The following is a 24,270-nucleotide window of genomic DNA, read 5'->3' on the forward strand; positions in this document are numbered from 1 at the left end:
ACCCTGATCATTAATGCTAACTTAGCACAAAATAGAAAAAGATACCCCTTCCTCTGACTTCCTGAAAAAATGGCAAAAAATAACTATAAAAAGTCTAGGATGACTGTGCGGAAGGTGGAGTCATGTAGTGGATTCCCACATGAACATGAGGGGACGCTGGGATGGCTCACTTATCTGTGTTTCCAATTTTCAAAGGGTTAGATTTTATAAAGACCCATGAGGGCAGTATATCCATTTCCATCCCAGACTGTGAGCCCAAGGAATGGCATTCAAAAGTTGGCTTTAGCTCAAAGGATACAATTAAACACTGAATGGAAATTTCGGGTAATACGGCAAGATAGTGGAGCTTTTGGAAATTAGAAAGGTCAAATGAAAGAATCTTTTTCAATGTTATCACTGATCCACTTCCAAATCTAGCCATTCATCCCCTTTGTGTGTCTTCCTTTGCAGCCAGGTGCATACACCAAGCCTCAACTTCTTGTTCATTGGGTGCTTTCGGAAATAACATCAGTGCTAGGTTTTGACCGTGGTTCCCATGGTGTTCTGGAAGCTAGCCTGGTGCACTGTCTGCCCTTATGATGCAAAGGCCCTTTCCACAGCCTGCATGCAATTCCCTTCCCATATACTCTGCCGTGCACCAGATGACCTCTTGTAAAACATGGCTTTTCTCTCATCACTCCAGGTTCAAAAGCCTATGATGATCACTTATCAAGTCTAGGATCCCCTCTCTGGCCTGCCCATCGGGGTCCTCTGTTCTGTCAACCCAGGAAACGCTTGTTTTTCACTTTTTTTTTTTTGTCTTTTTACTATTTCTTGGGCCGCTCCCGTGGCATATGGAGTTTCCCAGGCTAGGGGTCTAATCGGAGATGTAGCTGCCAGCCTATGCGAGAGCCACAGCAACTCGGGATCCGAGCCACGTCTGCAACCTACACCACAGCTCACGGCAACACCGGATCGTCAACCCACTGAGCAAGGGCAGAGATCGAACCCGCAACCTCATGGTTCCTAGTCGGATTCGTTAACCACTGCGCCACAACGGGAACTCCTATTTTTCACTCTTGACCAGTGCAAACCCTCCACTCCAGTCTGGCCAGTCATCTTTTTTCTTATATAAGCCTCATCTCCCGCCATCCTCCAAACCTTTTACTTTGCCCTTATTCAGAACCCTCTTGATTCCTTTCACTCTGAGCCCTTCTCATTCTCTGAGCTCTGTCTCATCATCAATGGGCTGACAGCACCTGGCCATTCTGAAATCTCTCCTTGACACCTGCAGATCTTGTCAAGGGTTCCTATGATTGAACACTTGACTTGATTACACACTGGGTTTTTAAAGCCAGGAGCCTTCATTTGGGAGCAAGTCTGGCTTCCAACATGCATTTCCTCAAAAATGACTCATCTCTCCTCACCAAAAGTACTATTCTTTCCTTTTACCTGTTGAAAATCACTATTGGAAGCCTAGGAAGCTTTTTACCTATGACTATTTGTCTTTTCTGACCATTATTGCTGACCTTTTCAAGCAGTATGATCTGTAGCATCTGTAGCCTGTCCTCCACTTTTATCCTATAGCCGAAACTTCTCCCTCAACATCTGAAGTCACTAACAATCCCCTCGAGGCCAAGGCTGCAGATGTGCTATATGTGACCCTCTAAACCAGCCCTATCTGCTTTTGACCACTTCTGTTTTTCCATATTAAGCTTCTGATATTCCACACCGGGTCTGTCCAGAAACATTTATCAAAAGTCTCCATAAGGTATAAAACAGAATTAGATAAAATATAATCTTCTACCTTCTAGGAGCTTATGACCTCCTTGTGGGAAGGACTTCACATGTAAAACTATTAAAGTGTAAGTCATGATGTGGTTTAGGGCCAGGGGAAGCCAAGAAATGCTGGACGAAGATAACTGAGTGTGTTTGAGCAGCTGAAGAAGGCCTTGTAAAGGGCAGTAGACTTGAGATAGACCTGGGCATGTATGTGTTAAAAAAGCAAATGTTAAAGCAATATGCATGTCTGGCATAGGGACTGGTGGTACAGGGCAGCTGGCAGTGTGTATCATGAATGCAGGAGGCAGGAGAGTAGACCAGAGGTCGAGATTGTTGAATTCATCTAGGAGTCAATCATGCAGTCTAGACATCAGCCTACAGTGTCAGGGAGGCAAGATAATAGTATAATAATAATGCTCCTGCCTTGCTTTCATTTTCCAAGTCTCACAAGAGTGTCTGCCATTGGTAGATTCCAACCTGGAAGCTACTGGTAAGAAATCTTGGGAAATGTGGTACCCAGGCTTCTAGCCCCTGCAACATAGGCTGGAGTGGGAAGGGTCCTAAAGAGCCAATGGATAATCATCTGGCACAAGGATGACTTGGATGTGGGAAGAGTCAAAGATAACTCCTGCATCAAGGCTGGTTGCTGAAAACAATGGTGATGCTTTTGGTGATGTAACAAGAATTCTGGGGGTGGGTAGATTTCCAGTTGGGAAAAGAAGGCCTGTCTTGAACATTTCATGGCCGAGACACTAATGTGATATCTAAGTGGATGTGGCCTAGAAGAAGCTCTTGGAAATGAAGATTTGGAATTTCAGTGAGATGTCAGAGCTGCATGTAGAGATTCGAGAGCCCAACCATGGAGGTGACAGCTGAAGCTGTGTAATGGGATCAGGTCACCCAGGAAAAAAGTATACAGCGAAAGAAGAGGAGCCAAGGACTAAGGTTATAGGGTGAGGGATGAAGGGAAGGCAGCAACAAAGCCAGAGAAAGGTGGGTCCTTTTCAAATTTCACTTCATTCTCTTTCCATCTCTTGACAAGCCTTTTTTTTTTTTTTCCTTTGTCTTTTGTCTTCTGTCTTCTTAAGGCTGCCCCTGTGGCATATGGAGGTTCCCAGGCTATGGGTCTAATCAGAGCTGCAGCAATGCGGGATCCGAGCCATGTCTGCTACCTACACCACAGCTCAGGGCAACGCCGGATCCTTAACCCACTGAGCGAGGCCAGGGATCAAACCCACAACCTCATGGTTCCTAGTGGGATTTGTTTCCACTGTGCCACGATGGGAACTCCTTGACAAGCCTTGTTTGATGGGAACTTCTTGACAAGCCTTTTTTCGACTGTTCTTACTGCTCCTAAGTTATCATGCCTTCGCAGTGCTAAAGCCCAGGTTCACTGCACTTAGCCCAGTAAGCTCCTCAGTGTCATCCTGTCATCTTCTACCCAAACCCACATCTCTAGCCCCCTCCGTGACTCTCTTCTGTCCCACCTGCCAACACCCAGAACCTATGGTTGTGCTTGTGACCCCACCTTCTCCCGAGCTTCATGTGGTCTCACCACGTCAATCACACCAGGGTCAGAGGGCTACGTCCCCCTCTTCTGATTGGTCCTTTAGCTCCCTTCTCCTTCCTCTTTTATTGTTTCTCCTCTCTGGCACAGAACTTGGAATCACAATCTATGAGGTAGGTTAACCTGTCGGAACTCATTAGCTGTGCGGGATTTTGGAAAGAGGAGCGTCTAATGCAATAGCTTTCAGACTTTTGAACTGCCTCGTAAAGGGCAGTAGACTTGAGACCGACCTGGGCATGTATGTGTTAAAAAAGCAAATGTTAAAGCAATATACATATATGCCCAGGTCTGTCTCAAGTCCCTGGCGGTGCAGGGCAGCTGGCAGTGTGTATCATGAATGCAGGAGGCAGGAGAGCGGACCAGAGGTAGAGATTGTTGAATTCATCTAGGAGTCAATCATGCAGTCTAGACATCAGCCTACAGTGTCAGGGAAGCATGATAATAATATAATAATAATGCTCCTGCCTCGCTTTCATTTTCCAAGTCTCAAGGGAGTTGGGTCCTTGCTTTGCTGTTCGTTACTGATTGTTCCCTTTAACAGTGGATATAAAGGCCAGATAATACAATCTGAGCATTGCTTTATTTTAAAGGTGTGTTTATTCGTAGTTTTGTCTTTGGGATGGATATAAGTTAATTTTTTTTTTTTCAGTGTAACAAACCAGCATCTGGTATCCAGTGTGTAGCAGCAATGGTGCTGAGGATCAGATAGGCAGGTAGCAATCTGAACCATCTCCCTCCTCCCTCTTATTTGAAGAAAACAATATCCTCCCCAAAGAAGGAAAGCAGAAAAAGGAAGTGCTACCTGAACAAAAGCCTTTGTCCTGGCTCCTTCCTGATAATGTTTAGTTTGTAGTAGTGGCGCAGGGCTCTGGACATTTTCTCATAGGTCATGTTTGTTCTGTTCTGTTTGTTCAAAGGAGGAAGAGAGAGAGAAAAAAAAAAGCACAAAGACACAATGAAATGAACCTCAGAAAAGGTGCTGGAGGAGCTATTAAAATGCAGCTCTTCAGCTGCTCCTGGGGCCCTGCCAGTGGGGAAAGCTCCCTGCTAACCTGCTCCCTTCCAGGCCCACTGTGCTGCGTTTTCACCGACGCCAAGGCCCAGGTTTCTCCCGAGGTGACTCAGCCTTGGTCAGGAGGCTGGAGCTCCCGCTAACAAAGCACACCCACGGTGGCCTCTGGACTTCCTCTCCCAGGACTGCGCTCTGCTGTGCCTGAGGAATTTCCTGCAGACCACCCCTCCCTCCCCATTCTGGGGGGCATCCTTCACCTTCTGACCTGCAGAGAATTTCTTTTTTTTTTTCCTTTTTTTAAACATGACCTTTGTCCAACTTGTGTTTCTGGCTTGTCATTTTTAAGGAAGAGATTTTTTTTTTTGGTTTAAATTTCTGTTGTGGAAGCAAGAATCCAGTGGCTCCAGGCCCCGGGGCCAGGGCACACTGTGGGAGTTGTTGCAGAGCGATTTTTCTCAGTGACTCACGCGATGGAGCGTGTCAGTGGGACCTGGCCATATTTGGTCATAGCCTCTGGTAGGTCCTCCTCAGTGGGGCAAGAGCATGGGCTGCGGACCATGGAGGCTGCAGCCAGGGCAGAGCTGGGCTGTACCCTCTCTGTGCCCTCCCCATCTGGAGGTGAGACTTCAGGGTGCCTGGCCAACTTGGCCTCACATCTATCTGTCTGTGGGTAGGCTTGGGTCTTGGTTACTCAGCAGGGGGAAGTTCCCAGGTCAGGGATTGAACCTGGGCCACAGCAGTGACCTGAGCTGCTGCAGTGACAATGCCAGGTCCTTAACCCACTGTGCCACCAGGGAACTCCTCACTTAAAAAAAAAAGTCGCAATACAGATTTATCTATTAAAAATGTTTTTTGGCAGGGGACCACTTTGCTCTATTTTATTTTATTGTGGTAAGAACACTGAACATGAGATCTACCGTCTTAACAAATTTTTAGGTGCATAATACAGCAGCGTTAACCATAGGTAGTGTTGAACATCGGATTTCTAGAACTTAACTCATCTTGTTTAATGATTGATTAGTAATGCTGCTTTTCTGCCTCTCCCCAGGAGAGTTGCTTCCTGTGACTGGCTTATTTCACTTGACATGGCTGGACCTTGAGGACGCTATGCTGCAGAATCGCCTTTTTTAAGGCTGAATACTATTCCATTGCATGGATATAGCATGGTTTCTAGACCCATTCGTTCATCAGTGGATGTTTAGGTTGTTTTACACTTTATACCTATACACATTCACAGTTTTCATAACTTACAAAAGACTATATATATATACGTTGTCTTTTTAGGGCTGCACCTGTGGCATATGGAAGTTCCCAGGCTAGGGGTCGAATTGGAGCCGTAGGCTGCAGCCATAGCCACAGTAATGCTGGATTTGAGCCGCATCCACAGCCTATGCTGCACCTTGAGGCAATGCTGGATCCTTAACCCACTGACCAAGGCCAGGGATTGAACCCACATCCTCATGGACACTTACTAGATGGGTTCTTAACCTGTTGAACCACAACGGGAACTCCAACGATATCTTTAAATTTGATTCCCTCCCCTCTATGTGGAAAATTCTGGGGCAGTCAGACTTCTTGCACTGTTTGCTTTTAAAGGAGATGTTTTCAAGTCAGGATAAGTATTTTCCATGTAGAATGGGGCTTTGGCAGCCACAGGGCTTTCTAACGGAGCAGAACAGAAGCGATACTTCCAAAGCCCCTGTGGGTCACAGAGTCCTGCAGGGCATCCCTGGTACCCAGTTCTTAATGCTGGCGTGGGCGGCAGGGCCAGGCCACGGGAGGGAGTGATGGTTCCTCCTAACGAGCCCTATCAGGCGGGGATGTGCTGAGTTAACTGGCACCTGGCACAAGGGCCAAATGGAAAGGGGCATCTTTAATTATTTCCTTCCCTTTGCAAACTGTCTAATTGTTTGTCCAGTGAAGAATAAACTAGCTAATTACTGCCAGACTTAGGAAGCAGAAGACAATTATCCTCCAACCCAGGGATGAAGGCGGGACTTGGCCCTTGTTTACAGGACACATATCTGCGGCCCTTTTACCTTATGGTTTCCCCACAGTCGAGCCAGTCCATTGGGATCCACTATCCGGAATATTTTGGATTCTTTGTCCTCCCATCGGATGAAGTTTTCGTACCGGCTGTCAGAAAGCAACTGATAGACGTAATCCCAAAGCAGTCTACAGTCTACAGAGGAAAAGGGCGAGAAAACACGTTGACAAGGTGTCTTGCTGAAGTACCATGAGCAAAAAAAAAATCGGAAAATAATCAAGTGACTGCATTTGCTTACTTTGGTTTGATTGTCTAACTTCCTCGTTTTACAGTGAGGAGACCAAGGTGCAGAGAGGCCTGTGCGATGGTGACCTTGACCTGTGGAGGACTTTGAGACTGTCCAAGCCCAGCATCTGCCCCCAACAGATGAGGACTTAGCAACCTGGAGAGAGGATGTGACAGCTCCATGGTCACGACCAATGACTTGAACTTGAGCAGAGCCCACGTGAGAGACAGAACAAGCTCTAACTGCAAAGGCGGCTGAAGACAGGCTGGTAGAGAGTGTCCCCGTGTTGCAAAGGGAGTGGCAGGGTGTCAACGGTGGGGCTAAAGGTGACTTTGGTTTTGGAGGGTGGTACGGAATGGATAAAGATGTGACGATTGAGTTCGGCTAGAAAATGGCAGAAAAAGAAGTCTGATGCATGAAAAAATGTGGGACAAGAAAATCCACGTGGTTTGGAGACGATGACTGTGGGAACCGTGGCCAGCGTGGTTTTTACGAAGAATGCAGATATTCTCATTATTGCTGCTTTGGAGGTTTTAAAAAATTGTTTTATTATAATGGACTCAGGTTAGAAAGGAACCCGGTGCAAAAAACCCCTTGAGGTTGGATTATTCGGTCAGGCGACAGATCTTTCTTAGTATAGCCCAGGGTCTGTGCTAGGCTTGGCTTGGGGCCACATGGGTTGGAAAATTCAGAGAGAAGCCACAGACTTCTCTAGTGCTTTCTGGATTCGTGTCATCATGGACTGTGGCTTGCATGTGCATTACCTGGACAGAAGATGGAGACGGGTGTGGACTTTCTAGGTCTAATTAATGCAGCCTGGATCCCAGGAGTTCAGTTCACTGTTGCTTCTGGGAGCTTTGATAGGTACCAGAAGCAACAGTGATAGCATGGCTGGTCATAGTGATTAAATGCTGACCACCTGTGTACATATTCTGCACTTTACAAGCATTTTATTTTTTCTTTTTTAGGGCTGCACCTGTGGCATGTGGAAGTTCCCAGGCTAGGGGTCAAAAGAGAACTACAGCTGCCGGCCTACGCCACAGCCACAGCAACGTGGGATCCGAGCTGCATCTGTGACCTACCTCAGAGCTCATGGCAACGCTGCGTCCTTAGCCCATTGAGCAAGGCCAGGGATGGAACCTGCAACCTCATGGATGTGAGTTAGGTTACCGCTGAGCCACTACAGGAACTCCACAAGCATTCTTTCTACGCCTCACTCTACGTGCTGCATCCTTTCTAATCCTTAATGCCCGAAGTCACTGGGATTTGAATGCTGGGGCTCTGGCACCGCAATGTGCTGACTTCCTTATGTTGGGTGAGGCCGGCCGACCTGGGCAGGGAATGTGTAGTCCCTACTCGGACTGTCTTAGCGTCACTGCATTCACCTCCCAGAGAAGGAAACACCCTCTCCTTTGGTGCCTGTTTACAAGGGGAATTGAGGCAGGTCACCTGGGGCAAGTTTCTCAAATCTTCCTGAGGGTCTGTTTCCTCCTTTAGCAAAGAGGAACTCCCACACTTAGTCTTTATGGGGTTATTGTAAAGGGATGATGTGAGAAACGAATGAAAACACTGACGGCATTGATTGGGTGCTATTTGCAGGCACTGTGCTGTGTCCCACCAGCACAACTGCATCTGACCCTTCTGCCACCTGGTGAGGCCGGAGCTGTGGCTATAATTATTTTATGGATGAGGAAGCTGGGGCTTAGAGGGTTTGGCCATTTGCTCAAAGGGCATAGCTCATGGGTGACGATGCTGGCGTCACACGTCACGATGCGCTTTCTAGTCTCAGAGAAGCTAGGTAAGAGGTGTATATCTATAAAATCTTAGGACTTGCCAGAGCACAGTTTAACCCTGTTTAGTGTGTCCTATGAGAAATCCAGCTTTCTCTCTGAACGGTGGACAGGACTGGCATTTTCTTAATCTTTGAAGGAATTAGCCTTAAATTTAAAATGACCATAAATCTTTAGGATCCCTTACTGTATCCTTTCCCCCCCTGATTATCTGTGTTGAAAAATGAATGGGATGTGATTTCTTGTGTTTCAGAAAAAGACCAGTGGTGGTGGTCTCCTTCAAACGATGATTGGTCCTCCTGGAGTTTGAATCCCACTCTCACAGAAGCAGGAGCTGGCCTGCCCTTTGCATAACCACCCCAGCCTGCTGCTGTGCTCTTGATCACCAGAGGGGGTGCTGAAGAGCAAAAGACAGCAGAGGGGACAAGGCACAGCATCTGCAAGTACCTTGAGAAGTCTGCCACACTACTGCAGACTGAGAATCACTGAGCTCATTTATAAGGCGCTTCTAAGAGGATGACTCTAGGCAAAGCAGTGAAGTAGGCAGTGTCTTTCGCCCTCTCTGCTGCCTCCTTGTCTTACATCGTTTTTATTACAGATGGAAAATAGAGAAGTGGGTTGCAGTTTAATTGTCCAGTTTTTTGCCTTGCCATCAAATGGCAGATACATTTTAATTTCCCGCAGTCTCTTCCAAGTGGAAACCATCTGACAAAAGCAAATCTTATCACACAAACTACCAGCCAACTAGGAGGAGCAAAGGCAGTTTGTGAATGACTTTGTGAATAACTTCTCCATGTTTCCTGACAGGGTTACAAATCATTTTTACCATCAAGATGCTCGATGACACCCCCTCCCCCTTTATTTTTCTTTTTAAGGCCACACCCTCAGCATATGGAAGTTCCCAGGCCTAGGGGTGGAATCTGCACTACAGTTGCAGCAACACGGGATCTGAGCCTTGTCTGCAACCTACACCACAGCTCATGGCAATGCTGGATTCTTAACCCACTGAGGGATGCCAGAGATTGAACCTGCATCCTCATGGATATTAGATGGGTTCGTTATTGCTGAGCCACAACGGGAACTCCTGATGACACCTTTTGGATTCATCTGGATTTGGGATGTGATTCTTGAGAGTGTGTATTCATTTTAATAGTATAATAATAAGCCTAATTATAATAAACCTATCTGGTTGTCTTCTGCAGTTGCATAGAAAGAACTCGTGGTCTATGGCCAAAGGACGATGGCCACACCACCCTGCAGGCACTGGATCTTGCCTGATCTTGGAAGCGAAGCAGGGTTGGGCCTGCTTAGTACTGGGATGGGTGACTGCAGGAAGGATTTTGCCCATGTGAAGGTAAGCAATCTATTGGCAGTCCCCTCACCTCTAGGACTTCTTGGAGCTAAAATGTCAAAGGGAATGTTCTATCCTCATCTGCATAAGGATTTTCACTTTTATTGTTTTCTGTTGCTTCTCTTTTACTGCCTCATACATTCTATTTCTCATAAAATGGCGAAATGCAAACCAGACCATTTCTCCAAGGAAGGCTTAACCAGCGCTGGCGGGACTACCCTGCTGGTTCTTTAGAGACATCAAACCGAGACCTTTGTAAACCATTGACCGAAAATGAGCTGTGTTTGGTTGGTGAAGGAAGGTCAGGGGTTTACTAGAGAACAGATTCTACGTATGAGGTGCAAGGACCTTGTATCTTGCAAACGTTTCCCTTTCATAAATGGGAAAGTAACCCCACACAAGCTGCCAGTTGATCATTTTAAATGACATCTAACCCAGCAAAGCTAACATTAGCTGAGAAATAAAAATATGTTGACATTCAAGATGTACCGCATTACTCAGTTCACGGAGGTAGCGACAGGAATTTTGTGGCATAAAGCAGTTGTTTCAAATTCAGAGCATAACTGGCTTTTATAACGCTATTGATTTTTTTTGTTTCTTTAGTTAAAAATTATGCCAGATGCTAAAAATAACTCTCTGACCATACAACTTTTTTCCTTTTTTTTTTTTAAACAATCGAAGTTCAAGCCATATGACTTATTGTTTTTAAGATGTATTTAAATAAAAGGCAGATCCTTTTAAGTTCCCTAGATCCTCTGGAGGTTGGTGCCATGGCCCACCAATAATTTCTCAGCTTTGTCAAAATCCATCATGTCTACACAGATAAAATACTCTTTGATCATCAATAAAACTGCTTAATACTAAAGAGTAACATGCACCAAACTCTCTACGCAAAAGTTTATCCCATGACAAAACATTTCAACATGCATATGAAAAAAAATTTATATCCCAAAGTCTTAATTAATTTTAGATAAATTTCTCCTAAACTAAAAGTCTTTCTCTATCAGGGAATATGGGAATTTTAAACAAATGTCCATGATGTGGACATAAGAGGAAGTTTAAGAAAGGCTTTCGCTCAAGTAAAAGGCTATTTTCCAGTTGCAGAAAGAGAGTTCTCGCTCTTTCCTGCTGGGTGAGGTACCCTGGATTTCCACAGTTAAAAGCCATTGTGAAAAATCCTTTCCTGTGGTCAGGGAGAAATATTTTCCCTCCCACGCCTGTCTCTTACCAGAGACTCACTGTACAAGCTTGTTGTGGAGAGACTGTAAAAAGATGGGCATTTCACATATAACCAACATGGTTTCTAATGGAAAAAAAAAAAACAAAAACACCATGCTAGACAAAACTGATGTTTAAAAAATCTGAGCGGGCAAGTCAAGTTATTGACAAGGGAATGTTTTATGACAGTGGTTAATTTAAATTTTGGGAAAGTGTCTAAGAAAGTAATTTTATGTTGTTTTAACTGCCCAAATGGAATTTTAAATGAAGGTCTGTAAAACCAGAGTTCTGTGGATATAATCACCAACAAGGAGAGGCCTAGTGTTCCTGTTTCATTGCTTGAAATTTATTGTGAGAAACAAATACACTGATTTTGGGTTCAGCAACAAAACAGGTAAGTAACATGAAAAACAGAAAGTTGCTTCTCTGCTTTATAGCAATGGTTCTAAAATAGAGGCAGCCTTGCTTCCTCGGGGGTCCTGAACAATGTTTGGAGACAATTTGCATTGTTACAGCTGGGGTGGGGGATGCTATGCGCATGTAGCGGGCAGAGACCAGGATGCCTTTAAAAATCTGACAATGCACAAAAGAACCACCTGTCCCCCCACCTCTGCATAAAGAATTATTTGGAGTTCCTGCTGTGGCTCAGTAGGTTAAGAACCTGACTAGCATCCATGAGGATGCAGGTTCGATCCCTGGCCTCAATCAGTGGGTTAAGGACCTTGAGCTGTGGTGTAGGTCAAAGACGTGGCTCAGATCTGGCATTGCTGTGGCTGTGGTGTAGGCTGGCAGCTACAGCTCCGATTCAACCCCTAGCCTGGGAACCTCCATATGCAAGCAGTGGAGCCCTAAAAAGGGGGAAAAAAAAAGAGAAAAATTACTTGCCCAAATCTCAAGAGCATCAAGCTTGAGAAACCCTGCTTATAGAAGCACAGGTTTTACAACATGCAGGAGGCCTATCTGCAGCTTAGTTTTTTTCTATTTTTTTGTCCTCCTCAATGCTAGATCAGCCATTATCTAGAAGCAGAAAGCTGATAAATCCAGTGCAGCCAACCCTGTGTTCATACACAGAGGTGATGGGTTTACCATGGGCAATTGCTTGTGCTTGGCTGGGGTGGAGGAAAACAGAAGCCATCTGTGCACAGCGGCGGCACGCTGGGAGAGGGAGAAGCCCAGGCGGAGGGTACCGATCCAAGCTCCCTGGCTTCACTGGGGCAGAAGGACCATGGCTGCAAACACGGCTAACCCTTTCCACCTCTGGCTTGCAGGAGGTGTGGAGCTGGGAAGGGCTGGGATCAGCACTCATGCCTTCCAGCTGAGAGCAGGCCCCAGCTGGAGCCCAGGAAGAGCCTGTTGGCTCAGATGTGGGGGCAGCCTGGGAATTTGCATCCAGGGGCTGCCGTGTGACAGAAAAGCCTGGCCTGAAACGAACCGCGATTTCCAGTTGCCTCAAGCCTCCTCTATTATTTTCCACCTAGCTACTGTGCTGGTAGTGTTTTTTGGCTTTTGTTTTGTTTGTTTTTTAAAAAGGCTGCCCAGGAGTTCCAGTTGTGGCTCAGTGGTAAGGAACCTGACTAGCATCCATGAGGACACAGGTTCAATCCCTGGCCTGGCTCAGAGGGTTAAGGATTTGGCATTGCTGTGAGCTGTGGGGGAGGTCACAGATGCATCTCGGATCTGGTGGTGGTGTGGCTGTGGCGTAGGCTGACAGTTGTAGCTCCGACTCGACCCCTAGCCTGGGAACCTCCACATGCTGTGGGTATAGCCCCCCCTCCCCTGAAAAAAAGACTGTCCTGAAACTTCTCTTTTAGGGCTCTTTGATTTCCCAGTCGTTCACAATGTAAATGAAGTGCAGTGACTTGGGCAGTGTGTGAGGTCAGGCCACCTGGGCTACCCCTGCTGGAGTGAAGGACTCTGCCCTTTCTGATGGTGTCACCCATCGCCTCCATATGTGGACAGCGGGCAAAGCTTCAGGAGGTGAGTCTCCAAGGAAATAAGGAAACTAGGGTTCTCAGAAGGGCTGCACGTGCAGCCCTGCATCCCTTGGAACAAACGCCCAGACCCAGGCCTTCTGGGTCAGTGCCCGTGCCCGCTCCAGTGGGCAGTGGTGCTGGCTGTACCTTCTGCGCTCTCCTCTCTGCAGCCCTGGAGCAGAGCAAAGAAAAATGAGCAGGGCGCCCACACTTAGACATTACCCTGCAGGTGCTGTATATTTACATGCAAAGCTCTTTGCCACAGGTCCACCTGCTGCCCCAGGCACCCTCCCGCTCCCCCCACTGGCTGTGGGTGAAAACCCCAAGCTGGGAGCTATAGGAGGGCTGGGTCTGGGGGCTACAGCGGAGAGTGTGGAAGGACAGAGCTCTGCTAGCTGCTCCTAAAGCCCCAAGCCCCTTTGGCTTATGCAGAGGGGGCCCCTATAACCCCGTCCTTTCTCTTCCCCAAACACAGCATTTACACGTGTGTGTGTGTGCGCGCGCGTGCATGAGTGCAGGGTGCACACATGCATGCACATGCCCACACCTTATTCCAAAGGCCCAGGGACGAGACTGTCCTTATCATTTTAGTGTAAGCCACGTGGGCTTCTCCTTTACGACGCCTTTTCCCCCCTCAGGCCTGTTCCGGAGGCTCATTTAGAAAAGTCCATGTGCCTCATTTGAGACACTCCCCACAGATACCACAGGGGAAGAAGCAGAGATGGCAACGACAAGAGAGAGGGGTGCTGTGGGACTCCCCGCTAAAGCCCCTGAGGATGAGCCTCCGTCTGCCAGCCCTGGAGTCTCCTCCGGCTTAGGTTCCTTCCTCTGAAGTCAGATGAGAGGCTCCCAGGCTTGCATTTCTGTGCATACAGGACTCATCCAGTCAATCAAGCCCAACCAAGAAAGTACACTGCTCTAGCCAGGTGACAGGTAAGCCACACAACTCTATCTCTTTGGTGATAGAATCTTTTTGTCTCCCTCCCTGCTTTTTTTTTTTTTTTTTCTTTTTAGGGCTGCACCTGCGGCATATGGAGGTTCCCAGACTAGGGGATGAACTGGAGTTGCCACTGGTGGCGTACACCACAGCCACAGCAATGCCAGATCTGCGCCTACACCACAGCTCACAGCAACGCTGGATCCTCAATCCCCTGAGCGAGGCCAAGGATCAAGCTAGCAACCTCATGGATACTAGTTGGGTTAATTTCTGCGGAGCCACAATAGGAACTCCTCTTTCTCTCACTTTCTCCCTCCCTCCCTTCTTTCACTGTAACTGTGGCATGTGGAAGTTCCCCGGGGCCAGGGATCGAACCTGTGTTGCAGCAATGCTGGCTCCTTAATCTGCTGCACCACATAGGAACTTCTGATGAGAATGTTTTTGTTACTGTTAAAAATGCAGCCTTGGGAGATAACACACACATATTAAAATGTCCCTTTAAGGAGCCGAAACAAGTCCATCCGAGGGCTGGACATCGGGGTCACCGGAGCTGGGAGTGGGGATGGGATCATTCTAGTCTCACCTGCTGCAGAATCAACTCACCAATGATACCCTCAAAGACCATGAAGCCGTTCAAGTTTGCAAAGCAAATCAAGAGACTTAAGCAAAAGTTGGGAGCTAGGCGCAAGAAAAGAAATATTCTCTTTGCGTGGGTCACGGACTCTGAACAACCAGGTGTGTACAGACCGCCAAAGCCCCCACTTTTGTGCAGCAGATGAGGGGCCATGAAGGGATTATGAACCAGTGTGCCAAAGAATTTTGCCTCCTTAGCAGACTTTTGGATTAAGGCCAAGGAAGGGACTAGCAGACGGGAAGACTCTGGCAACTCAGGTTTTAAGGGAATTGAAGAACTGGAAGCGAAAGCCAAAAATGACTTAAACTTTTTCGTTTAAAACGGAGCTGTCTCTAGGTAAAACCAAAGCAGGGCTTAGTTTTTCTGATCGCATAAAGTAAGAGCGCTATTGCCTTAACCCTGCAAAGACACACCATCTGGCATTTAGAGATGCTAGGAACATGCCTGGCACAGAGAGACATGTGATGATTTTTGAATAAATGCGTGAATGATTTAACGACATCGTCCAGGTATACCAAGCTACAATTTCTTTCCTCAGCTGTATTTTATTTATGTTAATGATGGTGTTATAACTACTCTGGGCGGGTCGGCAAGCAGCCTGCAGTCTAGAACTTAGCTGCCTCCTTTTATCACTTGTCCCTGTTGCCTGCACATGTCTTAGGCTCCCCTCACTCTCTGAAGTGCAAGTAATTCCTTGAGCGAAGGGACAGTGTTTTCTACCTCTGCCTCCTGCGTTATGCCTATGAGTCCAAGCATCCTGAACACAAACACAGCTTCGCAGAACAGAGAGCAAGTGGACCTTTCCTCTAAAAGGCCAGTGGGTAAATATTTGAGGCTCTGCTGGCCATCCAATCTCGGCCGCACCTCAGCCCTGCCCCAAAGCAGCCACAGACAGTAGGACGTGAATGGGTGTGGCCATGTGACCATAAAACTTGATTTACAAAAACAGGCGGTGGCTGATTTGGCCCACAGGCCAGCGTTTCCAGTCCCTGGGTCCGAAGGAAACGAATGTGTTGGAAAGAATGCTGGATGAAGCTCCGGGCTGGACTCTTCATGGGCCTGAAGCTCAGTTGCTTCGTCTGTGAAAGACCTTTGTAGCTTTGAAATCGTGGAGTTCTAAGAATGATTTTCAATAAACACTGAAAACACAGCATCACCTGTGCTAACCTTCCAAGTACGATGCTCACTGCCTCTAACATTCTTTGGCTATGAAACACCTTAGCAAGACACAGGCCAGCTAAGGTGGGCTGAGAAAATGTTAAAAGGTGACAGATGCTCGCCTATCCCCCTGCCGCCAAGCAACCCTTTCCTGAGGATACGAAGCAGAACACAGCACAGAAAGAAGCAACTTGCCCACTGTTGCACAGACCACTGACGAGTCAATAAACAACCAGAACCCACTCTGTCCTGTGTTAAATTCTCTGCCATAAACACCAGCCACTCCAACTTGTTAAACTCAATAACAGTCCTTTTTATACTTTGAAAACATAAGCGACACCTTTCAAAATCAGCTCCATGTGCTATTTCAATGGATCTAATTTGTGGTTTGTGTTCTGTCAACTACTTCCTAGATTTCCTTTATCGAATATTTTAGTTTTTCCACCAGGTAAATACCTATCATCACTTTGCATGGAATCTCTTTAATTGTATGACACCGCCCAATTTTAGAGATATTAAAATATGAAAAAAGATTGATGAAATATGATGGAATTATCTATTTATTTATTTGGGGCTGTACCAGGGGCACATGGAGGTTCCCAGACTAGGGGTCTTGGCAAGACCAGATCCTTAACCCACTGAGCGAGGCATCATCATGGATACTAGTCAGATTCGTGACCACTGAGCTCCAACAGGAACTCCAAAATATGGATTTTTAATGGACCTGGATTCTTAAGTTTACATTTCTATGTGAAATAGAACAAATACACCAGGCCTTTTCTTGCTCTGGAGTTTTCTCCATCTGGAATGACCTCTTTTCCTCTAGTTTCCGCTTGTCCACATTCGAAGCACTCATCTAGGCCCAACTAAAAGCCAGCCCCTCCATGAAGCCTTCCTAACACCCCTGTGCTGACCTCCTACAGCACTTCACGGGGGTCCTTGGAAGATGGACTGCACTTGGAGCTAACTGTCTTCAGCTCCCTGACAACAAAGACGGTGTCTGACGTCTCTGCGAACACCCCACCGCCGTGAGCACAGCGCAGTGCCCTAAACACAGCAGGTATCCAGAGCCATACATCCAGGAGTCCCTGCACAAACTGTATCAGAACGGGTACCTTTTTAAGCCACATCTGTGATTAGTGTTCTTATGCATACCTCCGGCGACAGTCTTCTTCAGAGTGACATGCTGTGTGACACAGTGCAGCGCCTTTAGTGCTTTCTGTGCTCACGTGAAAGGCTGAAGGAACTAAGTTTTGCCATCTAGAAGCTGCTTTACAGGGATCTGAACAGCTTTTACAGAACTTGACATCGTACCTAAGAATCTTTCAGTGCATTGGACTCCAGTACACGCAGCATCAGTTCTACAAGGATCTGAGTCGTCCAGAAAGACACTGAAAGGCTTGGGGTGGAGACACCAGTGTATCCCACTTGAAACCAAGAAGCCTGCAATTGTGATGGGCTCTGTTCAGAGGCTTCCAGGGTCAAGACTAAATGTTATATCATGGACTCCCCAACCTCGTCTCATCCTTGAGAGGAAAAACAGTGCCTTTGGTTACATTAGCAAATCTGGATTTGGTTAAATTAGGGAATACAGACATATGGAGATTATTAAACTTTTGACTATACCAATAGAATAGCACAATTTTAAGAGACTCATGTTAAAAAAATGTACAGACGTAACAAACAAGGGAGAAAACAGCTCTACGTCTAAAACAATGAACTTAATATATGGGGCTTATCTCGGGTGGCTAAAAAGTCTGCAGTGCAGACAGCATCACAGGGGAGGCGGACCAGCCAGATCGTGATGAAAAAGGCAGATACTACAAGGGCAGCTCAGGAGACAGCAGCCAGCGGGGCAGCAAGGGCTGGTCTGTGGCCTTGTCACCCAGCCCTGTGTGACCTCTGCTTCTCCAGCGCTCAGCTTCCTCTGAGGTTTCCCCCGTAAATGACCTTTCCATATAAAAGGAAGATGGCAACAAGCTGCCCTGAAGAGCTGTGCTGAGGATTAGAAACAAGTAGAAAGTATCCGCACAGTGTCCAGCACTGCCATCCAGACCACGGAAGAAACAAGACAAGCAGGGTGTGGACAGACGAGAAGGAAAGCCCAAGACAGGTCATCTGTGTTATTCCCAGGAATATACTGACCCCATCCTCTTTCTCCAATTATCAATTATCTGGGGAAATTCACATGCTTTGCCTAATAAGCTCTTTGTTGCGTTATCCCCTGTTCTTTCTATTCATAGTTTTTTTTTTTTTCTTTTTTCAATTACCAAAAAACCTTCCATGTGTTTAAGGGTAAACAGAACAATAATGTGAACGCCTGTGTATCCATCACCCAGACCTACAGCCATCGGCTCATGACTAACCTTATTTTAGGCTCGCCCCACCCATTTTTCACTCCCAACCCTGTGGGATGACTGTGAATCACATTCTAAGCATAGATCATTTCATTTTTCACAGGTTTTGAAGCCTATACATCACAGTTCTTGGCCATTTTCTTGGTTCAATGTCCCTGATGTAAATTATTTAGAATGATAAAATCAAGGTGACACTGGAGGTGCCCTGGGGGCTAAAGGAAATCTTAGAAACAAATGACTTAAAAAAGGGACATTGAGGAGTTCCCATCGTGGCTCAGTGGGAACGAATCTGACTAGTATCCATGAGGATGCAGGTTTGATTCCCGGCCTCGCTCAGTGGGTTAAGGATCCAGTATTGCTGTGGTCTAGGTCGCAGACGTGACTCAGATGTGGCGTGGCTGTGGTGTAGGTGGGCAGCTGTAGCTCCGATTTGACCCCTAGCCTGGGAACCTCCATATACCATGGGTGTGGCCCTAGGAAGATTGGAAAAAAAAAGGGGGGGGGAGACAATGAGCCAAGGCAGAGGTAGTTAAAAGCAGCCTGCGGGACCTGGGTTGTCATGCTATTGTGAGCACTGCTCCATCCTTGGCTTCAGCGGGAGCTCTGTCCTGGGGCATGGTCTCAAGGATGAAGGGGTACGTCTCACCTTTCCCTGAACAGTTCTGACTCCTCTTCTGTGTCCATGTCTCCCTCCCACGGTTGGCCCATAATCATCTTCAGCATTGAACTACCTCCCTTCCTCAGTTCTCCAGTCAAAAGGGTCCTTCTCTCCGCATTGCTTCCATAGCACTGAATCGTCCCAGCACACAGTAGGTACTCGACAAATGCTTGTGCCTTGACTGAGCAGGGCAGAGGGCTTATTTCCTTCTGCCTTATATCCCAGCGGTTTTCACACCTGTCTCTCCCAGCAAATTTTAAATCCCTTGAAATAACTGTGTGAAACCAGCTCCACACTTCCTACTTTCTGATGTGTTTGTGCACAGTAGGTGCGCCAAAAAAAAAAAGTCTCGTGAATGGAGAGGAGCTCTAGGAAAAGAGCTAACATTGCCAAGAGGTTACAGGATTTAGCTTCTGGAGAATGACTTCATGTAAATTATGGGCGGGCCAGCAAAAACACAATGTGGTGATTTTTTTTTTCACCGGTTTCCACTGGTTTCTCGTCTTAGGGAAGCAAATCTGGGCCTGTCGTCATAAAAGGAAAAGAATTCGGGAGTGGTTTCCTCTGCCCAATAGACCCAGCAACACCTGCCTCCAACACCCTCATCCTGCTTTTCTCTCCCACTCCCTCCCCAGGTGAAGGCTGCATGGAATTCCTGCCCATAGGATGGAATTACAGGCCTGAATCAAAGGTTCTTTATGCTGTGCCTGCTCATTAATTAGCCGCTGGAAACTTCGGGACAGGGCCATTAACATGCTCATAAACCTTTTATTTTCAATGTTTTCGCTCAGCCGCGATACCGATGTGACTCTCCTTGTAAGCTGGACGGAGGACACGTGTTTCTTAACACTTCTGAGGCTCATTAAGTCCTCCATCCCAGGGCCTCATTAACGAGCCCATTAGATTTCGCCTTCAGTAGGCAGAAGCCTCCACTTGCCCTCGCAGAGCCGTTGAGGGCGCCTCATTGCGACAGGGGGAGGCCGGCTGCCAGGCTCCGAGGAGAGCATGGGGCTGGCGGGTGGCAAGGGCAGCGCACGCTTACCTGCTATCCTCCCGATGGGCATGGCGTGTTCCTCAGGCGGGGAGACGGAGACCATGATGTGGTTCATATACGCCAGGTCTTCCCGATGGGAGAGGTTGATGGGTTTCCCTTCCCGGTGCAGCCCGTCCTCCGAGAGCCGGGACTGCTTGAAATCCACGGAGTGCCGGGGGTTCAGGATCAGGGGGTGCATGATGGGACTCGGCATCAGCTGGATCACCCGCGTGCTCTCCTGCCGGGGGCTGGAGGGCTTCTGGTGGGGCTCAGAGGACGGTGGGCAGTGATTATTCTCCATGGGAGACACTGACAGGGGGTAGGGCTCCTGGTGGTTGTTTTCCTGGTGGAGCCTCGGTCCCTGGGCCCTCTCGGCTGGGGAGAGGCGGCGGATCATGTTGTCCAGGGGGGACCGGAGGGGCCGCTGCTCAGGGTCCGGAGAAGGCCGGTGGTTTGTCGTGATGGGCGATCTGGAACGGTGCAACAGTTCAATGGTGGGAGGGTTGTGGTGTACGTTCTCCACCGACGGCCTCGGGGTCCTCTGGACACAGTTATCTGTGGAGCAGAGGGAAGGACAATCAGAGACCCGGCTGGACGGTCAGGAGAAGGACCTCACTGTGGTCCTAAAAGTGGCAACTGTGGAGGGCGATGGGAAGCAGGGGCACCATTCTCCTGAGGATACGAGGTCTTTGTCACTGCTTCAAAAGTTAAAGTGCACATACTTGAAATTCCTTTCCTGCTGCCAGAGAAGCTAAGAATATCTACAAACACTCCCGTAATCACCTTCCAGTGGCTTAGAAACACAAGGAAGCCAAACATTCATGATCTTTTTGTTGTTTGACTCTTCGATGTGGCTTTCAGGGTCCTTTAGGGTCTCCCTCTAGTTGCTTTCACTGCTTTACCTTTTCATAACCCAGTTGGCAGAGTCTCTGCCTCCAGGAGTGGTTGGTATTAATGATAATGACAATGATAATAACGCAACGACTATATATCCTATAAGCTGGATTATATTGTTTAAAAGGGACAACATGCCTAAGGAGGAAATACTACTGCTACTTCTATTTCACAGGAGAGGAAAATGGAAAGATAAAGAAGTTAAACAACTGGGAGTTCCCGGTGTGGCAGGGTGGTAACAAACCTGACTAGTATTCATGAGGATGTGGGTTTGATCCCTGGCTTCGCTCTGTAGGTTAAGGATCTGGCGTTGCTGTGAGCTGTGGTGTAGGTCACAGACTTGCCTTGGATCTGGCGTGGCTGTGGCTGTGCCTGGCAGCTGCAGCTCCGATTCAACCCCTGGCCCAGGAACTTCCATATGCTGTGGTGTGGCCCTAAAAAGAAAAAAAAAAAAAGTTGAGCAAGTTACCAACGTTACCCAGCCTCCAGTCAGATTCTAGAACCTATGTATCTATTATAATATCTGCCTTATTGCTATGTAGAAACTGGCAGGAAAGTCTCATCAAAACCTAGCCTGGAAACCTCCATATGCCGTGGGTGCAGCTCTAAAACAAAAAAACAAAAAAGCCAAACCTTGCTCTAAGCATGAACAATGGGCTGAATTTATAAAATGACAACCTTGTACTTGAAAGAAGATTTAGGGTCACCTTCTATATGTATGGTCCCTAAAATGGGTCAGACAGGTAGCGTTAAGTGAGAAGGAGGAGGGATGGACAACCCTGACAATACTTCCACCCCATCCCCCCTGAACTTTCAGGCTGGAGACATCTGAGCAAGGACAACATCGGACATGTATACAGGTCAGCAGCAGCAGTAGTTCCGTGGGCTGGACTGAAGGCAGGACCAGCACATACGTGGCTGTAGGAGTCTCTGCTAAGGATCGGAAGAAAAGAAACCTGCCTTCAAGAATGGAGCTTTCTCCAGGGTACCATACTCATCTTGATGAGGCATCTCTGGAACACCTGTTCCCAGAGCTCTCCCACCTGAAAGGATGTGCATACTTGCAGGTCCCTGTTCTGGTCAAAGATTTGTCCATGGTTCTGAATAAAGCAAGTCATAGATATCTTCCTTATCCATCATGACGCTATCTAACAAAGAACACATACAGGGGACCTGGGAGTCTGATAGGGTTAGAACACAGAGGCAAGGGAGATGGTTTCTTAAAATTTTATACAGCGTTAATAGGAAAATGGGGACTCCACTAGATCTCACCGATTATATGAGACCATGAACAAAAGAAATATTGTTCATGAGCATTAAAAGAGCGTCTACTTGAAGGTAAAGGGCTTATTTTGTAACCACTGTATAACAACATCCTGCCAGGAATTTTAAAGCGCTTCACCACTGGAATAGCTATCAGTAGGAGTCTGGTTTAAGAAATGTCAGCATGTTTCTAAATGAAGGAGGTCTACACAGCTATAAAATGGAATGAGAAGTATCTCAAGATTCTGCTAAAGACTGGTCTCCAGGCTCTACAGTTAGATAACCAAAGCAGGAGGGGACAGATTGGGAATTTGGGATTAGCGGATACAAAGTATATATAGAATGGGTAAACAAGGTCCTACTGTAGAGCACAGGGATCTATATTCAGTATCCTGTGATAAACCACAATGGAAACAAATATGAAAAAGAATGTATATTTATGTCTAATTGAACCACTTTGCTGGGCTGCCGAAATTAACATTGAAAATCTATCACAATTGACCAAAATTCATTTTTTAAAAAGCTAAGCAAAGCAAGATGAAGTATTTACAGTATGCAATCACTATGCTTACAAAGGAGAAGAGGATTCCAGTTAATGACAGAGTGACTTGTATCAGACTTTCTTACATATAGAAATGATAGAATCTGGATAAAATATACTTATGGAAGTTAGGTGAGGGTACTGGAGAAAACTGAAGGGGACTTCGCTCTTGAAAGAAGGGAACTGCCCAGAGTGAGAGCCAAATTTATACAGCTTTCACCCTGAGGGTCTGCCCCAGTTCATGTAGCATGGGACAGCTAGAAAATGAACAGAAAGCCGCTTGAGATGTCAGGGAGTAGAGTATAAAGCTGCCAAAAGGGTAAAAAAATTGAGAAAACAAATTCCATAAAGGAGGGAGCCTCAGAGGGAGTAGATAAAGTTCTCTCAAATCCTTATCATGTGCTCCTGAACAACACACATGCAGGGGGAACTCCAAAGAGCTCAGTGAAAGGCAATAGCTGTATTGTTCAAGATATGAGCAGAAATCTCAGATGCTGGCCACAGTACTGGAGATAGAGTTCAGAGTTTGACTTCTGGCAAGGAAGGCTCTGTAAATACCTCAGGGTGTTTATTACCCAAGAATAGCCACACCTTAGGAGTGAGGACTATACTCTGGGACAAAGGGATTTGCTAAGGGCTAAAGGCAAAATGGAACTAGATCTTCCCTAACCAAATATAAGGCGAAGCCTCCACAAATTCAAAGTGATTGGCTAGTCATTTACCTGTCTGCTAGCATTAGAATGAAAACTCTTCAGAGGAATATAACTTGACCCAGAATCTCTACAAAGTGTTATCTATAATATTCAGTATCCAATAATGATTTTTTTAGACATATGAAGAAACAGAAAATTGTGACCCATATTCAAGGCAGTCAACAGAAATAGACTCTGAGATGTTGGCATGAGCAAAAAAGAACTTTAAAGTACTTGTTATAAATAAGTTCAAACACTTAAAATGATGGTCATAATAAGTGATAACGGAAGGAAACTATCAGAAAAAAATGGAAAGTATACAAAAAGATTTTATAGCTGAAAAATACAGTACATGAAATGAAATACTGAACTGAATGGACTTAACAGTAGATTGGAAATGAGAAAAGAAAGGACTAGTAAATTTGAAAACAAATAATCAAAAACAAAAACAGATCGTCAGTGATCTATGGAATAATATTAAATGGTCTAAAAGAAATATAATTGGAGTTCAAGAAGGAGAAAACTTTTTTTTTTTTTTTTTTGGATAGAGGAGAGTTTTTTTTATCCCCCCTACCTAATGCATATGTTTTAACTAAGTTATTTTGAAGCAAATTAAAGATTTTGATATCCTGCCCCAAATACTTGTGTGCTCCTCTAAGAAAACATTTAAGATGATTTTCCTGCACAGTCATAGTAACATTGTTAAACAGGAGAAAACAGAAAGAATGGGGAAAAAAATTGAAGAAATAATGGCCAATTGTCCTCAAATTTGTAGCAACAACAACCACAAATACACATACTGATCCAAGAAGCTCAGTAAATCCCATGCAAGATAAATACAGTGAAAGCTACATCCAGGCACACAGTCAAACTGCTAAAAACCAAAGATAAAGAGAAAATCTTGAAAGCAACCAGAGGGGGGAAAAAAGGTTATACCATATACAGGGGAAAAGTTACATTAACATGGCCACCTTCTTTCTTAAACAGCTAGCAAAGAGAGAGAGAGTGTGCAAGCATACGCACTAGAAAGATAGAAATGGAGACCTATATATAGATTAAAAAATACTTAAGAGGAGTTCCCACTGTGACTCAGTGGAAACTAACCTGACTAGTAACCATGAGGATGTGGGTTTGATCCCTGGCCCTGCTCAGTGGGTT

At 46.3% G+C, this 24,270-nt stretch overlaps 1 protein-coding gene across 2 annotated transcripts in view; it reads right to left on the reverse strand.

Annotated features, from left to right (window-relative positions):
* The window catches only part of ETV6 (ETS variant 6), a 253,263-nt gene that overhangs the window by 4,156 nt on the left and 224,837 nt on the right, over positions 1 to 24,270 (reverse strand). For both annotated transcript variants that reach the window (XM_005652587.3, XM_001924598.6), the window contains exons 5-7: positions 19,732 to 20,277; positions 6,380 to 6,522; positions 4,131 to 4,231 (exon numbers count right to left, since the gene is read on the reverse strand). In XM_005652587.3, coding sequence (XP_005652644.1) covers positions 4,131 to 4,231; positions 6,380 to 6,522; positions 19,732 to 20,277 — 790 coding nt within the window. The remainder of the gene's footprint in view (positions 1 to 4,130; positions 4,232 to 6,379; positions 6,523 to 19,731; positions 20,278 to 24,270) is intronic.

The sequence above is a fragment of the Sus scrofa genome, chromosome 5 (genome assembly GCF_000003025.6).
Source record: "Sus scrofa isolate TJ Tabasco breed Duroc chromosome 5, Sscrofa11.1, whole genome shotgun sequence".
Taxonomy (NCBI): domain Eukaryota; kingdom Metazoa; phylum Chordata; class Mammalia; order Artiodactyla; family Suidae; genus Sus; species Sus scrofa.